Here is a 17062-nt window from a genome sequence, read left to right on the forward strand (position 1 = left end):
TGAAAGTTGAAAGTTAAATATTTCTAAAAAAAAGGAAATAAAAAGCAATTGTCACTGTAATGTGTTATAGTCATAAAATCGAAATTTGAGTAAAAATGTTTTATTCTTTCTCCAATATTACCATTTACAGTATTATGCATTATAAAAACTTACTTCGAATTTTATTACTTACTTAGAATTATTAGACACTCTGTTGAAAATATTCTTGGTAATTTACAGTAAAAGTATCAGTGCTAAAAGTGATAGTGCCTTTTCCGGTAAATTTAACGTTCATACAAAGATTTATGGTAGAAAAACGAATAGTATGAGCGTATGACCATCTGTTTTGAACTTAGAGGAATTGTTTTGCAATCCAATGCACTTACCTCTGTACCATCTAGTCGCAGAGATTGTATACTATTTTAAAAATTAATTAGAAAATTGATCATGACGTAATAGTGAATGGTTAGAAAATTTACATTGACTATTAGCATCTATTTTTGTAGTGTAACTTACTCTAAAAATTGCAAAATACTGTAGGCTACTTTTTAAGAAAAATATTTACCTAACAATTTTCTTAATTTGATTAAAAAATGAAATAATTTTTATGAAAGTTTTGAATATTCTTTAAAATGTATATCTTTAAAGAATTTAATATATTTTACTGACATTTTTCTTGAAATTAAGGTACCCGAAGATAGGTTTTACTGTTGGAGTACTGGTATTAGCTGTTATTTTAGGTACGGAGAACGCAATTTCGTCTAGAATGTTAGATTCGCTTCACTACTTTGAGTAAGTGTAAACAAACCAATTACTTATGCTTCTTCTAAGTAGGAAATATATCATACCTCTAATGAATGCCTTGTTGTTTGAAATTACCTTTTTCTTAAATATCTGCAAAAATGCAGAAAGAAATTGCTAAACTTAAATTTTTCTTCATTTATCTTTTTATAAATTAGAATTCTTTCTAAAGCAAAATTATTAGTATTTTCCTTTGTTGAAATTAAGGAAAGGTAGTTTTAAATCTCGTGTTTCGTTAAAAATGCAGAGTTCTATTTTCATTTCTTTAGAGATATTTCATTTTAAGAAATTTAAGAATTAAAATAGAAAATAATTCTACTTGTTTCAGACATTAGTTAAACACATTCTGAAAATTGTACATCCAAAAAAAAATATTTATAATTTCAAGTTCTGTTGCCAAATTTATGTTGTTATATTCTTTGGAGAAATTTTTTTTTCAGTTTTCGGTATAAATCATTTCGTAAAACAATTGTCCTTAATATTATCCTGAATTATTAAAGACAATATTAAAGTTAAATGCTTTGAAAAGTGTCTGATACAAAACTTTGATAAAAAAATTTTAATTTTTTTTTATAAAAATTTTAATAGTAAGAATATATATTTTTAATTTATCTTTTTCCTAACTTGTTATTTATTGAGAAACTCTGCTTTTTTGGAATGAATATAATAAAAGGGATTTTTTGCAATAATTTTAAGGGATGAGATTTTCTGTTATTAATATAATGAATTTATTTATAAAATTTTGCATAGAGTATAATTACAACTTACAAGATGTGGCAATTATTTTCCAAGAATGATCTGAAAACTCTTAAAAATATAATGTAAATTACTTGGCTATTGAAAATATTTCAATTTAGTACAGTTGACATCAACAATGAATTCATCGAATCTAATGGCCGGTATAGACTGGTTGATAAGGCATTGGGCCCATGTCCAATAGATCATGAGTTCAATCCCCGCCGGCCGAAGACACCCCGTGTAATAAATTGTGACTGGTGCACGTTATGTCTGCCTGGAAAAAAGTCCTCCAAGTTCCCATCACAAATCAATACCTCTGGGGGTATTGAGTTGGAGATCGATCATTTTCTTGTTCAGGTCATAATTACATTCTGTGGAGGAATGAATGGACGGATGAACAGGTCCGGTGATGTGTGCGTGGCTGATGACGTATTCTTGCCAATAGATGGCGCCACTAGAAAACAAGAAACTCACCCTCAGCCATAAATTCGCTTGGTTTCACTAAGCAGACTTGCCGTTTTTTGGCAAGTGGCTTTGAAACAACAACAAATACCGTCCTTATATCTTAGATATCCTTAAGTGTTGTTCCTTTGGCAATTTGATTTTCTTTAGGGAACAAAAAGTTTCCAAGAGATTTATCCGAAGATTAAATAATTTATGACCTCAAACTCTGAAACCAAATGATTAAAAAATTCAGCTTTAAATAGTGAAAATGAACACTTTTCTTAAGGCAAACGATTCTAAAAATCATGGGTTTTTTACAATTCGCATTTCAATGTTCAACTTTAAGCTTTTTATTGTTGAAAAAACTAAGAAAAAATTCACATTTTTGGAGTATAGCAATTACTTTCGTTAAGTTATGCTAATTCTTAAAACTTTTTATATGAACATTAGATGAAGAAATAACGATAATAGATTTTAATTTCTGTTATTTCATCTTTCATTATAACGTCGTAATCATCATCTGAGAGTTCTCCAAATCAATTACTTAATTAAACTCGAGTATCACTCAGTGTGAATATTGCAAACGGCAAATCTGAAAACGGAACTCTCTAATTTTAATCAGAGCTGCATAAAATTAATTATTCACTGTTATTTAGAAATACTAAACGCATATATGTCGCTTGAGTGCCTCAAGGCAAACTGTTAAGGAGGAATATTGAAGTACGTGAGATGTTCAAATTCTCATCGATACCTTTTAAAATACGCTTAAATCAAGTAGAGAATCCAGATTTATACATATCTTTAAAATGACGAATAACGGGTTCAGAGATTATTCATTAAAAATCATTAAAATAACAAACTACTTTAAGCTACTTCAATTAGCTTTTCTACATCCTTTTCAGAATCATTATTTTGCAACTTAAGCTCCGATATTACTCGAAAATTCGTGCATACGCTTACAAATTGAGCCATGAATACAGATATAAATTAATTTGTTACACATTAATTCAAAAAGTAATGATAAAAAGAATAAAAAAATACATTTCTCAAGAGGATAAAAAGGAGATAATAATTTTATCATCATACTATAAGCAAAAAACTTTGGACGCAAAAATTTCGAAACACGCGTAGAGAGTTTCCAATGGTAATAGTAGTTTGTTGCAAAAGTGATGTAACTTACGTTTTCGTCTTTGGCGTGACAAAAATATAATTATTACCTCCGTTTTAAATCAGGTTGCATCACTTTTATATTAAATACCTTTACCTCTTTAGGAATTGACGCGTCTTACGTTTTTTGTTCACGGTGAGACAAAAATGGAATATTTTATCCTTTTTAGTCAACTTAAAAAATTCAGTTTTTTTATAAAAAAAATTATTTTATTATTTTCCTTCCTTTAGTTATGTATCTGTCGGTTTGTATAGATAAAGAGACAAAAAAAAACTTTTTAGCATTACTATCACGTTAAATCCTGCTTGTGATTTGAAAACGATTAAATTTTGTATTGTTTTTTATAATAGAACTCCTATAGAGATTTAAGTGTTCTAGCCAATCAGAAAGTGATTAAAATTTAGAATGCAAGAATTTGTCGCATCAAATACGAAAGAAAGTTAATCAAAACACAGTAAATACTAATCAAATACTTTTAGAAATTTTTCTTTTGCACGTATACATCATTTTCAAATTAGCTTTTAACTGAAGTTCAGATATTATTTTAATGATAAATCATGCATATGTTATTGCGCAAATTTAAAATATTTTTCAAAGCATTTTAATCTATTTCATTTGGTGCATGCCTGTACAATGCCCTCTTCAATGGGTCAGAAAAGTCCTTTAGGAGTACAATTACATGTGTACAGAACTTAAATAAAAAAAGGAAGAGCTTGAATAACCTTTGATCTAAAATTCAGATCTTCATATATAAGGGATTTATATAAATTGTTCGATAGTCTAACCTTAACTATAGGCTAATTAGTTAAAACAGACGATATTTTGAGTTGCAAAATCAGGCGTAAGAATGTATATTCTCTAAAATATGCATATTTTTCGATGGATTTGAGTTCCTGATCTGTCGCATGTACAAAATATAGTCTTAATAAGCAAGTGTGCTGTCCAAAGTTAGGGCCCTTTAACGTTAATTTCTCTTTTCGCTCATTTTACCTTCTCAAATTAGTCGAATATTTGAAATTTTATTTCTGGGGAACTATTCGAACAATTTCGTTAAAATTTTGTGTTTTGTCATTTAAAATTACGAACTTTTATAATGACATAAGTTTTACTTTATAATACGAAATAATTTTGACTATTATCAAATCAAATAACAAAAAAATGTATAAAATAATAAATAACTATAAAAATTATTTTTTTACTTGAAAGTATCTTCAGATGGACGAATTTAAAAATTTCATGTAAACATTTTTTGATTCGCTTAAAAAGTTCTCGGGACACAGTGAAATACACGCAAAAAGTGACAATATCATTAAGAGGCCCTAAATTTCGATCGCTCACCTGCTGCAGGAAGCTAATGATAACCTATTTTTCAGATTGAGGGCTAAAATTCATATTTTGCGGGTCACAAATCCAAATCTTTTGAAAAGAAATTCGATTTTGTTCAGAAAAAGTGCGTTTTTGTATCTGATTTTGTAACTTTTAACATCATGCACACTAACTAGTTATCCTATTTAAAGTTCGCCCCTGTAATCATTAAGATAAAGTCTTAATAAATGAAAAATCCAATCATTCGACAAAAAGTTAATCAATTGTTTCTTTTTATTTGGCGCATTGTACGCTGCATGTACCGTACATCAAGATCATGTTGTTTTATAATTATTTATTTTTTAAATTGACAGTTACATTTATTGAATTCTCGAGAGCAACAGTCCTCTGCTCTACAACAATAAGTTGCTTTTCCATAGCTATTGAACTCTCCTTCACTAAAAAGTTTCAATTATTCGAACATCCTATTCTGCTTGAAAAATATAAATGTCATCATAAGATTAAGTTCTAATGCATGAAAATCCAATCATTAGATATAAAGTCATTCAATTTATAAACTTTTTTTAATTTGGCGCATTATACGCTGCATGTATCGTACATCAAGATCATGTTGTTTTATAATTATTTATTTTTTAATTGATCGTTACATTTATTGATTTCTCGAGAGCAATAATCTCTTTCCCTACAACAATAAGTTGCTTTTCCATAGCTATTGAACTCTTCGTCACTAAAAAGTTTAAATTATTCGAACATCCCATTCTGCTTGAAAAATTCAAACGTCATAAACAGTTTACGAACTGAAGCACAAGTTGATCGTTAGGAATTTTAAATTATTACCCGTTCGTTTTCGAAGGACTTAATAAGTATACTTCATTACACTTGTCTCAATGTATTCTTCAGCTGTGAATAAACCGAATTTTCTCGCCGTTTATTCGTTGTTTGCCGTACTCAGTCGAGAGGATAATAACGTGAAAAGGAACTTTGCATAGTTAGAAATGTTTAGTTTGTAAATCACAGTCAAAAATGTAAAAATAAAGAGATAGATTGCTAATTGGAATACAGCGATTTACGAAATGGCTATAATAAATTTTAAAAAAAGCCTGCAACATTATATAAGCAATACTAGAACCACAAACTATTAGTTTTGGGTATTAAGAACGAATAATTGTAAAGAAATTACAGTAAAAAGTACCGCTCCTTTTTACAGTAAAATCAATTTTTGCCGTAAAATTTTACGAAACAAAGAAACTTACATACTGTAATTTTTGATAAATTTGTATAAAATCATTGAATCACTGCAATTAAATAAATATTACTGTAAAAAGTATGTTTTAAAATTTCACGGTGAAAATGAATTTCACAGTAAAATGCATTTTACGGATGATCAAAGCTTTGCCAAATAGCTATAGCTTGCTTGCTATAGCCAAAGCTTTAGGTATATTGATACAATATCAGAAGCACTCTTTTTTGCGGATATAATCGTGTGGGCTGATGAAAAGATTATATCTCTAATTTTCCGGCTCTTTAAAAAAAAATTTAATCGTTTTTTTTTAGTTGTTTGTTTGTTTTTTTTCATTAATATTCCCCCCGTTTTTATATATTTATAATTTTTCTTTGCTTTATCTTCATTTTGAACTTATCTAATGAGTTCTGTTTACTTGCAGCTTATGACCAATAAATGAAACATTGTTTTTCTTAACTTTCTTCGTGTTTTCCTGTATTTATTTATTTTGTTATATATATATATATATATATGTGTGTGTGTAAATATATATAATGTATATATATATAAAAATCTAAACCTTACTGTTTTATGAAATTTATAAAAAATAGAAACATTGTTTTTTAACGCAAAATTAACTTTTCAGAATTTTAATCTCTTTTAATTAATTAAACTTATTTTCGTATAGTTATTAAATAATTAAAGTGAAGAAAAGATTGAACGGTCATACACACTTTTTAAACTGAGCGTCCTAAGCCCTGTTAATATTTATATTAATTTAGTTGTCAGAGTAAGCTTTAAAAATAAAAGTAAAAAACGCGCAAAAAAACTTAAAATAGCAACCAAAAAAAAAGTGGACAGAAAGAAAGAATTCAAGAGTATCACAAACTTCAATTCACCTACTTTACTTTAGCTACTTTTCATGAACTTTAATTTTTTTTAATTACAAAGTAAAGGAATTTTAATTCACAAGAAAGTATTTTCAAACATTTATTAGAAAACATTTTTGAAATATTTTCTCAGCTTGAAGTTTTCTTATACCTTTTGTTTTTATTTCAGACTGATCCGAGTTACAATTGCAAAATATTACTCAAAACCTTTGTTTTACTTTCTGCCTTATTTGCTGGGTATTCTAGCTGGAAGGATAACAATACGCTTTAAAGATCAGCAGCTTTCAAAAGTAAGAAAAAATATTTAATAAATTACTGCTCCCTCCAACGAAGTGTTCTATCTTCTGAAGAATTTCTCATAAATTTATGTTAGAGGAGTTCAAAAGGGAAATGAAATTTAGATGTGCTTTATTCTAAATAGTTTGAAATTTTATAAATAACCAATAAACGTCTCTAACATTGGATTAAATAATATATATTATTAAATAAATGCTAATAATTTCTATAAAGATCGTTGAACTAAAGTGTTGTATTTAAAATTTGACTTTTTTTGAATTATGAAGTAAAATATATCATTATCTCACGCAAATCCAGTTTTTGGGTCAATCCAAGGAAACGGACAAGTTTGATGTGGTTCTTAGCTTCAGTGTAAACTCGCCTAAAAAAATAGCTATCCCACTACCATCAATTATGCTTTAATTTCTAATCTAATCTTAAGTATTTTTTTAATTTGGCAAATTACCTCTGGAAATATTTTCAAATTATTTTTGCTAGTTATTCATATTTGCATGACATATTTGTCTCCTCTCCTTTTGTATGTTCTTTTTTGTGTCTTATTTTGAATTTTCATTGAATTGAGATATTTTTACTTGATAAAAAGTTATGTTAATGAATTGGTTTAGTTTTTTTGGTTCTCCTCACTCTATTGTATTGATATATCTTGCTTTGGCTATATTAATACAATATCAGAAAGCACTATTTAGGGAATATAATCGTGTGAGATGATGACGATATTATATCTGCTCTGTAGCTATTTTTCCTGATTTTTAATTATTTAATATTTTTTATAGTTCCTAATAAATTTTTCAAACTTTTAATGACTTTCATTCCTCTTTCATAAGGAATCCCTCTTTCTTTTTTCACTTTTATGTTTTTTTCTTGATTTGTTTTTATTCGCTTAGTATATATTCAGAATATTCAATAATGACTGTCCTTAACTTAAATTTAAAAAAAAAAAATTAACGAAATAAGGGTCTCAATAAAGCCAGAAATCAATTAAATACACTCTCAAAATTACTAAATCTGAAGAATAAAAAGCTACGCAGCGTGTTTAATTGCCGAAAAGAGGAATAGGATTTGAAGGAAACGATACTGCTTTTGATGTTTTCATCATACCTTTTTCACTAGTATTTGACAGATTTCCATATAACGTTCTTTTCTTTGCCTAAATATTGCCTCAAATGGTTGCAATTTTCGTTTAAGTTTCGAAAAGTATATATTAAAGGCATTCAGTATGGAGCACCATTTACACATAGTGGAGTATTCTGAAAAGGGGGCCAACTGATTTGGTCTTAGCTCATATTTAAGATCAATGAAAAGTAAATTATTTCCTCCTACATTCAATCTTGGAAGACGACTTCGGTTAAAAAAAACAAAAGACAATTTGTGTTGCAGGTTATAAATTTAGTTCCTCCATTATTTGGATATAACTCAAAAATTTGCCTACAGATGGCAATGGAGATAGAAAAATCTGGATAACGAAGAAAAATACATGAAAAAAACACCAAAATGTTTTGAAATATTTTATAAATTAGAATTAAATTAGAATTAAACTACAATGTTATTGAAATGCTTTAACGTAATTGGAGAATAAAATAAGTTACGCAGCTGAAGAATATTTCAACTGACTTTCAGTGTCCTCTATCGGAAACATTTTTAAATTAAAATAAAAAAAATTTCTGTGAATAAAATTTACGGCATACCATATAACTTTAATGCTAGAATGATTTTTCAGAAACTTAAAACTCACGTAATTAGCAAATTGTGCATAGATTTAAAGTGATTTCATGCTTACCAAAATAAATTACCAAATTACCAAAGATTTTTCTTTCAAATCAGTTTTAACCCTTCTCCTACGCCCACATAAATATCACAAAATCCTGATTTGAAAATATTTATTTTAAAAATAATCATATTCAACCTAATTGAAAAAATTAATTCATTTCTATAATTATGTTCTGTCGTTTGATTTATTTTTTTACCTTGAAATTCAACTAATGCTTTTTCAGTAAATAAATGATTTCGCAAGAAATTATAAGACATAGATAAATGCGTCTGATAAAAATGCATTAATCCCAATGCATTGCTTATCTGAAAAACTAATATAATACGACGACCAACACTTATGTAATGAAAATATTAAGATATTATTTTAATCATCCAACAAGCTCGACTAATTATTCTAATATTAGATAGTTATTACTCGCAAATTATAACGTTATATTTCTGTTACGAAAATTTTCCTGTGGTGAATATTTTAATGTTTATTTAAGCAATTGCTCATCCAGGGAAGTTAATGAAATAACTTAACTAGAAGCATCCTCTTGGGAAGCAGCTGGTTAAGCTATCAATTTTGATTTGAAAGAATTCTTTCTTTTTTTTTTAAAGTTTTATATCATCATTATGAGGATCTCTTTTATTTGTTTTTCAAGAAAATAGAAATAACTGAAATTTGGTTTAAAATTAATCTGGGAATAAAATTCTGAAACTTCACATTATTTTTCCTACTAAGAAAAAATTATAGGGTAACTTATTGCATTAAAAAGTAGCAGGAGTATATTATTTCATAAAAAATATATTAATTTTGTCGAGAAAATATGGTTAATAAAGCTAAATTTTGTGTCTGTTTTTTTCTTTTAAAGCTGTTTTCTCACAAGAATGTTTTTGTTAAGCTATAAATTTTATTAGTAAAACCCTTATTAGTAAAATAATTTTATTAGTTTAATAATTTTTATTAGTAAAACCCTTATAAAAAAGAATCTTTTAAAATGATATTTGTTTGTATTTAAATATTTATATTGATTTTCAAATTCAGAAAATCTGTCAACTTATTGCTTAACAAAATTTTATGAGACAAAATCGTAGGAGGAAATAATTTCGTATACAAATAATTAAGTAACGTTTTCTACTATATATGTAACCAAAATTAAAATTAAATTTTGCTCCTATTTTTTACAAAAGTTTTGTATACCCATTTCGTAACAAAAAATATTTAAAAAAAAACTGAGTGAATATAATTCGAAGCAAACCTACAATTTATGCATAACAAACACATTACATATCTGCATACATAGTATTAAAAATGTATAAACTATGTATGCAAAGCGATTTTGATTCTAACCTTCCGATTTTGGAAAATTAATTTAGGTGTGCATGCGCAGCTACTTCAAAACGTAACGTGCTTGAGCGAGCGGAATGATACGTTAAAACTGCGAAATCTCTCTAATAATATGTCTCATTAAATGCGAGACTTTCTTTAATTGTTTTGTTTCCTCAAATAAACGAAGCTTTCAACACAATATGAACCAATGTAGTTAAATGCGTTTTAAAAATGGCATATATGACACTATCAATGTACTGATATGGGGTGACTAAGTATTTAAAAAATCAATGAACTTACAATCTATTAAAGAAACGTACGGTTTGCGTAATGCTTAGGAAACCAGTTAGTTTAATCTCACTAAGTTTCATTATTAGTAACAAGTATTTTCAACAGATGGCGAATCTAACAAAGGAAAACTAAAAGCTGTCATTACCGGAAATTGTGTGGTGCAATCTGAAGACACAGAGGGCAATTTTTTCCCGATAAATGGTCTGACATGCAGCATAATACAATATTTAATAGGTCTTATACTCAGAAGTGCCATCTGTTGATGAACTTTGTAATTTTAATCAGAATAAATCTAGTTATAAATTCTCAGTAAAGCGCAGTATTTCTGTCACCTTCATTTTGCTCTTCTTTCTTTTTCGGAATTCGTTAATATTATAACGACATTAAAATAAATGAAAGAAAAATCTTAACAAGATATTTTTTAAGGTGCTTCATGTGGTTGGATGGATTCTAAGCATAGTTATATGTGTGAATGTCTTGAGTGATGGAAATTTCTCCAAGCTAAGTATAGAGCAATCACCATTCGATCTTGCAAAAAGAACATTTTTATTGTGCATCGCTTTCTTTTGGATAATGTACGCAAGCGTTGCAGAGGGTAAGAATTTTCTCACTTTTTAAAATTATGAAAAATAGAAACTTACTCAGGTAGTATTTATGATGCTTTTAGTGAAAAAATTATGTTCGGGTTTAATTTAGATTTTAGCTAATTTTATCAGGTTTATTTTTTTTTCTAATCAAAGATTAAGACATATGTATTTCGATTCAGTTTAATTAAAATATTTTTTACGATGCTAAATTTTTAAGAAATATAAATATCTTTGCGTAATATAAACAGAAAATTGTCTAAAATCTTGTCTCATCGTTGTCACATACTATAGTTTTTCGACTGTCTAAGAAGATTCAGATTTCGTTCGTTGTCATTTGTCATCAGGGTAAAATTCATAATTTTTCACCTATAAAATATTTCTTTGTCCTTTGTTAAGTGCTATTTATCTATAATATTTATTTACCATCGTCCCTGCTCATGTTACATTTCTTTTTATTTTGAGTATTACTCAAAACTAGGACGTTAACTTAGTTTTCTTCTCAATTTTAAACAAATGTGGGTTGGCTCCATCAAACAGGCCTACTCGAAGGCTTGCTTGTCTCAATGCTTAACCCANTGCAAATGCACAAAATTCTAAGAATTCAAAACAATCATTTAAATCCATATAAAAACTTTATTTAAAAAAAAAAATACATCTTTTTAGTAAATACTAAGTCATTAAAATAAATTTGAATTCAAATAAATAACATGTAATTCGTTAAACCTATTAGAAATGTGCGTTAAACCTATTAGAATCGTTAAACCTATTAGAAATAGTATAATTCGTGATATAAATCAAAAATCGTCAAATGAATTCGTAATATATAAATTCGTGAAAAAAAAGCGCTTTCGACAAAATACTAAAATAGAGATCTATCGACAAAGACTACTCACTTCTGCCTAGCTTAATAGTATGAGATTGCCGCAGCTGATGCTCTCTGGTTATTTCAGTTTCCGTTCTTAAAAGCGCTATATGTTGAGTCACCTCAGCTAGATTTGGCATGAGACATTTTTAGCGGCAATCATTGGTCGATTCGCCATGTAAGAGATATAGTAACGTAAGCAAAACAGAGCAAACGTTGCCACAGGCGGAAAAGAAATACAGCCAAAATTTGGGAGCCACGTAAGAGAATTAAATATATTAGATTAAAGACAAAAAGCGGTGCTTCTTTTTCATGCAACATTTCACAGCTTGATTGAAGTAGGATGAAAGGTTAAGGGTCGTTTTTTGCCATACTCATTAAATAGTTTTATTTCCTTTTCTTTTCACATTAATATACATCAGTATTTAAAATAATTACCCACCCTACATCTAATGAGTTAATGAATTAATGCTATTTTTTATCACTCATTCATTTTCGACAAATTCTGTACAGGAAGCAGTAGGTATAAAATTATTGCACCCTTTTTAAAACTAACAGATATTTTTAAGCACATTTTTTAAAAATTATACTGACAATTGAAGCCACGTTGGCTCAAGGTATGTAGAGCGCTTGCCACCAAATGTGGTGACTCATGTTCGAACTCTTATGGTACTAGTCGATACGAATTCTGTTCCCGACTCGAATCGTCCACAGCTTTAATGTAAAATACCCTCAGTGGTAGACGGATCATGAAACTCCATGTCCTTGGACTGACCACAGGACGTTAACTTGGTTTTCTTCTCAATTTTAAACAAATGTGGGTTGGCTCCATCAAACAGGCCTACTCGAAGGCTTGCTTGTCTCAATGCTTAACCCAGGAGTTCCAGGATCCTCCTTGTCTTCTGGGTTGGTTTTATAAATTACGAGGATACGCAGTTGAACAAAAAAGACCAAAATTGTGTCGGCTATTCATTGCCCGTTATAAACTAAAACTTATTTGCAATTGAAAGAAAAATGTAAGTCTGAATTCGGACAGACTATTATATAAAATTCTAAAAATAAAAATTATGGTAGGTAGTGATTTTCTTTTTGTACAAGATCTTACTATTCTAATTCGAAAAATTTTAGATAGATAATTTTGCAAGTTCTATTATTTCTTCCTCTGCGTATGCTAGTTTCGTCACCAGGTAACGACATGTGATTAGGGTTGATGATGGACATTTTGAAAATATTGTAACTTGATTTTCAATTATTAAAAAATTTCGAAATATTATGGTGTGATTGTGCATTATTTTTCTTTAATTTATAATTTAACTACCTTCAGCGCCATCTGTCAGAATTTTTTAAAGAGTGACGAAATCTGAGCGAAAAAATTTTACCTACGTCACCTAAATTTCGCTTTATTTTAACCTCAACCATTTTCCAATTATTAATTTTTCACAAGTGTCAGACTATTTTTATAAGATTGTTTTTTTAAAGCTTTGGTTGGTTGAAAAATAAAAACAGATAATTAAATTGTAAGTTATTCAGGGTGTTAAAATTACCTGTGTTTATCTTAACATCAGGGTAGTCGAAAACACTAAAATAACGAATTTTTCCAGACTTATTTCATTTCATTTCTCAGAGTTTTTGTACCTGACTTTTAGCTTTTCAGCTCTATCTTATTCATTTAAGTAAAATACCTCATCAAGCATTTTCACTGTAGATAAGCAATCAAGAAAAGTTATTTGAGAAAAAATATTATATTAAGTTTAAAAAAATTATATATTGAGTGAAAAAATTCAGGTTGATGAGTAGTAAAGAGAAATAGATGGCATACGCATTTTATTTTATTTTATTTTACGCTCCTTTTAATTCCCTCAGGTCAAACTTAACTGCAAGAGTAATTTATAGTAACCGTTAGAATAATTTGTTGTTAGAATGTTTAGAACGAAACACTAATTTCTTTCTATTAAAAACAAAAAGTTTTTATTCCAAGTTATAAAATTACTATATGCTCGAATAAATAATAAATTTGTACTTTTTTTTAAAAAAATTGATAACATTTTTAACACTTAAAATTTTTTAAACGTTAAGAATATAATTTTATTTATAGAGCAGAAAATTTTGAATTGGACAACTATTTATTGACATATCTGCCTTTGATGTCACATTACTATTTGAAATAAATCAAAATCTAACATCAGAAAACTTTTTTTAGATTCTGTACCAATTCGATTGAAATTAAAAAAAATATTGGATATTTCAATACCTCGAAGTCAAATAAGTCCCGTGATTTTTAATGCATATTAATTACATCTCCTCACGTTCTTCTAATTGTTTTCCTTCAAATTGATAAAATTCCCCAGCTTTAACTTATTCTCACATATTTTTCTGGCTTATAGTCACCCTAATGTATGTACATTAAACTGAAAATTGACCTGATATAGACTATGTATGTTTGACAAAACAATATCTTTATTACGTACTTCATTCCAACAGCTAAAGAAAAGCGGGTTCAATAATGTAACTAACAGTTACATTATTGATTCTACTTTGCATTTTAAAAGAACGCCATCTAGTGCTAGAACAAATCATACACAAACAGTTTGGAAGTCACTGAACGCCTTGAGCTCATTTTTTATGGAAATATTCATTATTGATAAAATATTACGTCTGATTCTTTGAACAGGTGTTGTAGGACGGATCTTTAATAATGTAACTAACTGTTACATTACTAAGTCTACTTTGCATTTTATAAGAGCGCCATCTAGTACAATAAAAAATCATTACATAAACACTTTGGAAGACACAGACGCCCTGCGCACAATTTTTATGGAAATATTCATTGCTGATAAAATTTTTATGTATGATTCTTTGAACAGGTGTTGTAGGACGAATCTTGTCATCAGGTGCACTATCTCCCTTCACCAAAGTATGCTACAATGCTTACATGATACACATTCTCCTCATAATAATCAGGGAAGCTGCTTTGAAAGAAAGAATTTACATAGGAAAACTCGTTTTGGTAAGTCAGACAAAATAAAATTTTATTTAATTTGTTTATTCAAATGAGTATTTTTGATTAGCCATTAAAATTTTAGTGAAATTTTTCCATTATCGGCTTTTGGTGATATCTATTTATAAGAATGCAAAGTCTATCGATCGCACTACAGTTAGACTACAGAAAGAACTCCCTTTGACACAAAGTCTAAAACCGATGGTTGCTTTGAAAATAAGAAATTGCGCATTTCAAAAAGGAGAAATTTAATCTACCTTGATTCCCTTTTTATTCTAAACCCGAGCCAAACCTCGACTTAAATATTGACCCCGCACACCTACTTAAAATAGTTACACCTCGTAACCATAGTCACCGCCACTGATTCAGACGAATGGCGAAGGGAGTTCTTTACATAGGCAGTCTATAAGTATTTTCAAAAGGCCATAAAGAGAGCAGCAGTACGGCTTTCAGTGATAGGCACCAAAGATGACCACCGACAAAAATATGGGACTGAAATATTTGGGCTAGGGCTTACACCGACGCACCAAAGAACGTTAAGTAACCGGCCCTACTGTGACGCCATCGATGCCTGGAAATTTTACTAGTAACAATTTATGGAAGCAGAAAGAACCTATTCAAGGATTTTCAACATGTTGCACCGATCTGATCAATATAATATATTTCTTAAATCAGCTCAAGGGCTTTACTTTTCGGACAAATCATGTAATTGAAACTTTTTACAAAAGTTTGTTGTTTCAGTAAAAAATCACGCATATTTTTGATTTTAAAAAATGAAAATTTCTTCAGTTTAAAGAGAAACAATGTTAGCTCGGTTTTTAAATGCTTCTCTTTAATCATTTGATGAAAGTGCTTAAATAGATTTATAAATTATTTTAAACAAAAAATTGAATAATCTCGATTTTTTCCTTGACTATATCTTATAATTGCACCACTCGTTTTATTTTTAAATCTTATTTTTTATATTCACATGAACAAAGGCATGAAAGGGCATGCTCAGTTTTCCTTAGAATAAAATACAGACAAAGGTACGAAAACGAACATTCTGTAAGTTTTAAGTTTTATAAACAAAAACCTTCTTCTGCGCTTAAACACGTCATGGATTCTCTTAAATCTGTGGCAAAACTATTAATTGTAAAATAATGATGACAAAAAATTGAAAAATAGAAAAATTAAATAAACTAATATTTTTGAAATTCATTTTTTTACCTTTCATGTTATTTTGAATTCAACGCATGCATCAGAATGACAATTAGTAAAATAAAATGAAAAAAACAAATGTATGATAACAAAACTGTAACTAAAACGCAACACTAGATATCATTCATTGTTCTGGTGGCATGAAATTCAAATTTTCATAATAGTGCAAAGAAGCGGAAATTTACAGATGAGTATCGAAACAGCCATTCAAACATTTGAAGAATTTCGTGGTAAATTGTGATGACGTTTGTATATTTTACATCCAATTAATTTAGAAAATTCGGGTCAAAAAAAAAGTTTCAGAAATTAATATGCAACAGAATCTAGCTTACTTAGTTTGTTTTTGCTTCACTAAGTTAGAAAGATGATTCCCATTTATGGTAAAACTGTTATAATGGTGAAAAAAAAGCAGCTTTATTGAGATTTTCTATTTAAATACTAAATTAGAAATATTTATTATATATAATATATTCCATATCTATTATTATTATAATTAAATAGTTATTATCTATAATTATGTAATTAGTATCTATAATTATATAAAATTATCTATAATTATATAATTATTATCTATAATTATATAATTATTATCTATAATTATATAATTATTACCTATAATTATACATCTAGAAATATAAAAATATATATCTATTTAAATACTGAAGTAGAATTGATGTAAGTTGACGAAAGCCAATGGTTTTACAGTAATTTAGTGCTATGAAATTTTTATTTCAAGTGAAAAAGCTGTAATTTAGCGAAAAAGGCGGATTTCATTGTGATTGAGTCTCACTTTATTTCTGTTGTTGTTATGTATAACACTTGGACAAGCTAAGCTCAGCAGTTGTCGACCAGTTGCGAATTAACTCACGAAGGTGAGCCTTTTGTTCGACAAGGAAGCATCGCAAGGGTAAAAGTAAGTCTTAGCTCAAAAGCCCACAAATAGATAGCGGCAATACTTATTCGTTAAGCCGCCTGAAGCGATTGACCAGAGCACTTCCAAGATTCCACAGATATTCCAAGCACATATATCGTATGTACTCGGTGGTCTTAACGAAGTCGAAGGTTGAACTCCAGCCGCTGTGGACAGGAAGCTGTAGTTTGGATGAAAAGAATAATTTCATTATAAACTAGAGCTACATAATTTTCAAATTTACGCATTACAGCTGTAACTTAAGAA

General features: G+C 28.6%; 2 protein-coding genes across 4 annotated transcripts in view; one reads left to right on the top strand and one right to left on the bottom strand.

Moving 5' to 3' along the window:
• LOC107448148 (G-protein coupled receptor dmsr-1-like) overlaps window positions 1-17062 on the bottom strand; it is a 402323-nt gene that overhangs the window by 185051 nt on the left and 200210 nt on the right. The window lies entirely within an intron of this gene.
• Window positions 1-17062, top strand: part of LOC107448146 (O-acyltransferase like protein) — a 46602-nt gene that overhangs the window by 29157 nt on the left and 383 nt on the right. Inside the window, exons 11-14 of the mRNA XM_043047784.2 lie at window positions 667-771; window positions 6738-6858; window positions 10665-10833; window positions 14552-14694. Coding sequence (XP_042903718.1) covers window positions 667-771; window positions 6738-6858; window positions 10665-10833; window positions 14552-14694 — 538 coding nt within the window. The remainder of the gene's footprint in view (window positions 1-666; window positions 772-6737; window positions 6859-10664; window positions 10834-14551; window positions 14695-17062) is intronic.

Source organism: Parasteatoda tepidariorum, chromosome 4, assembly GCF_043381705.1.
Source record: "Parasteatoda tepidariorum isolate YZ-2023 chromosome 4, CAS_Ptep_4.0, whole genome shotgun sequence".
Taxonomy (NCBI): domain Eukaryota; kingdom Metazoa; phylum Arthropoda; class Arachnida; order Araneae; family Theridiidae; genus Parasteatoda; species Parasteatoda tepidariorum.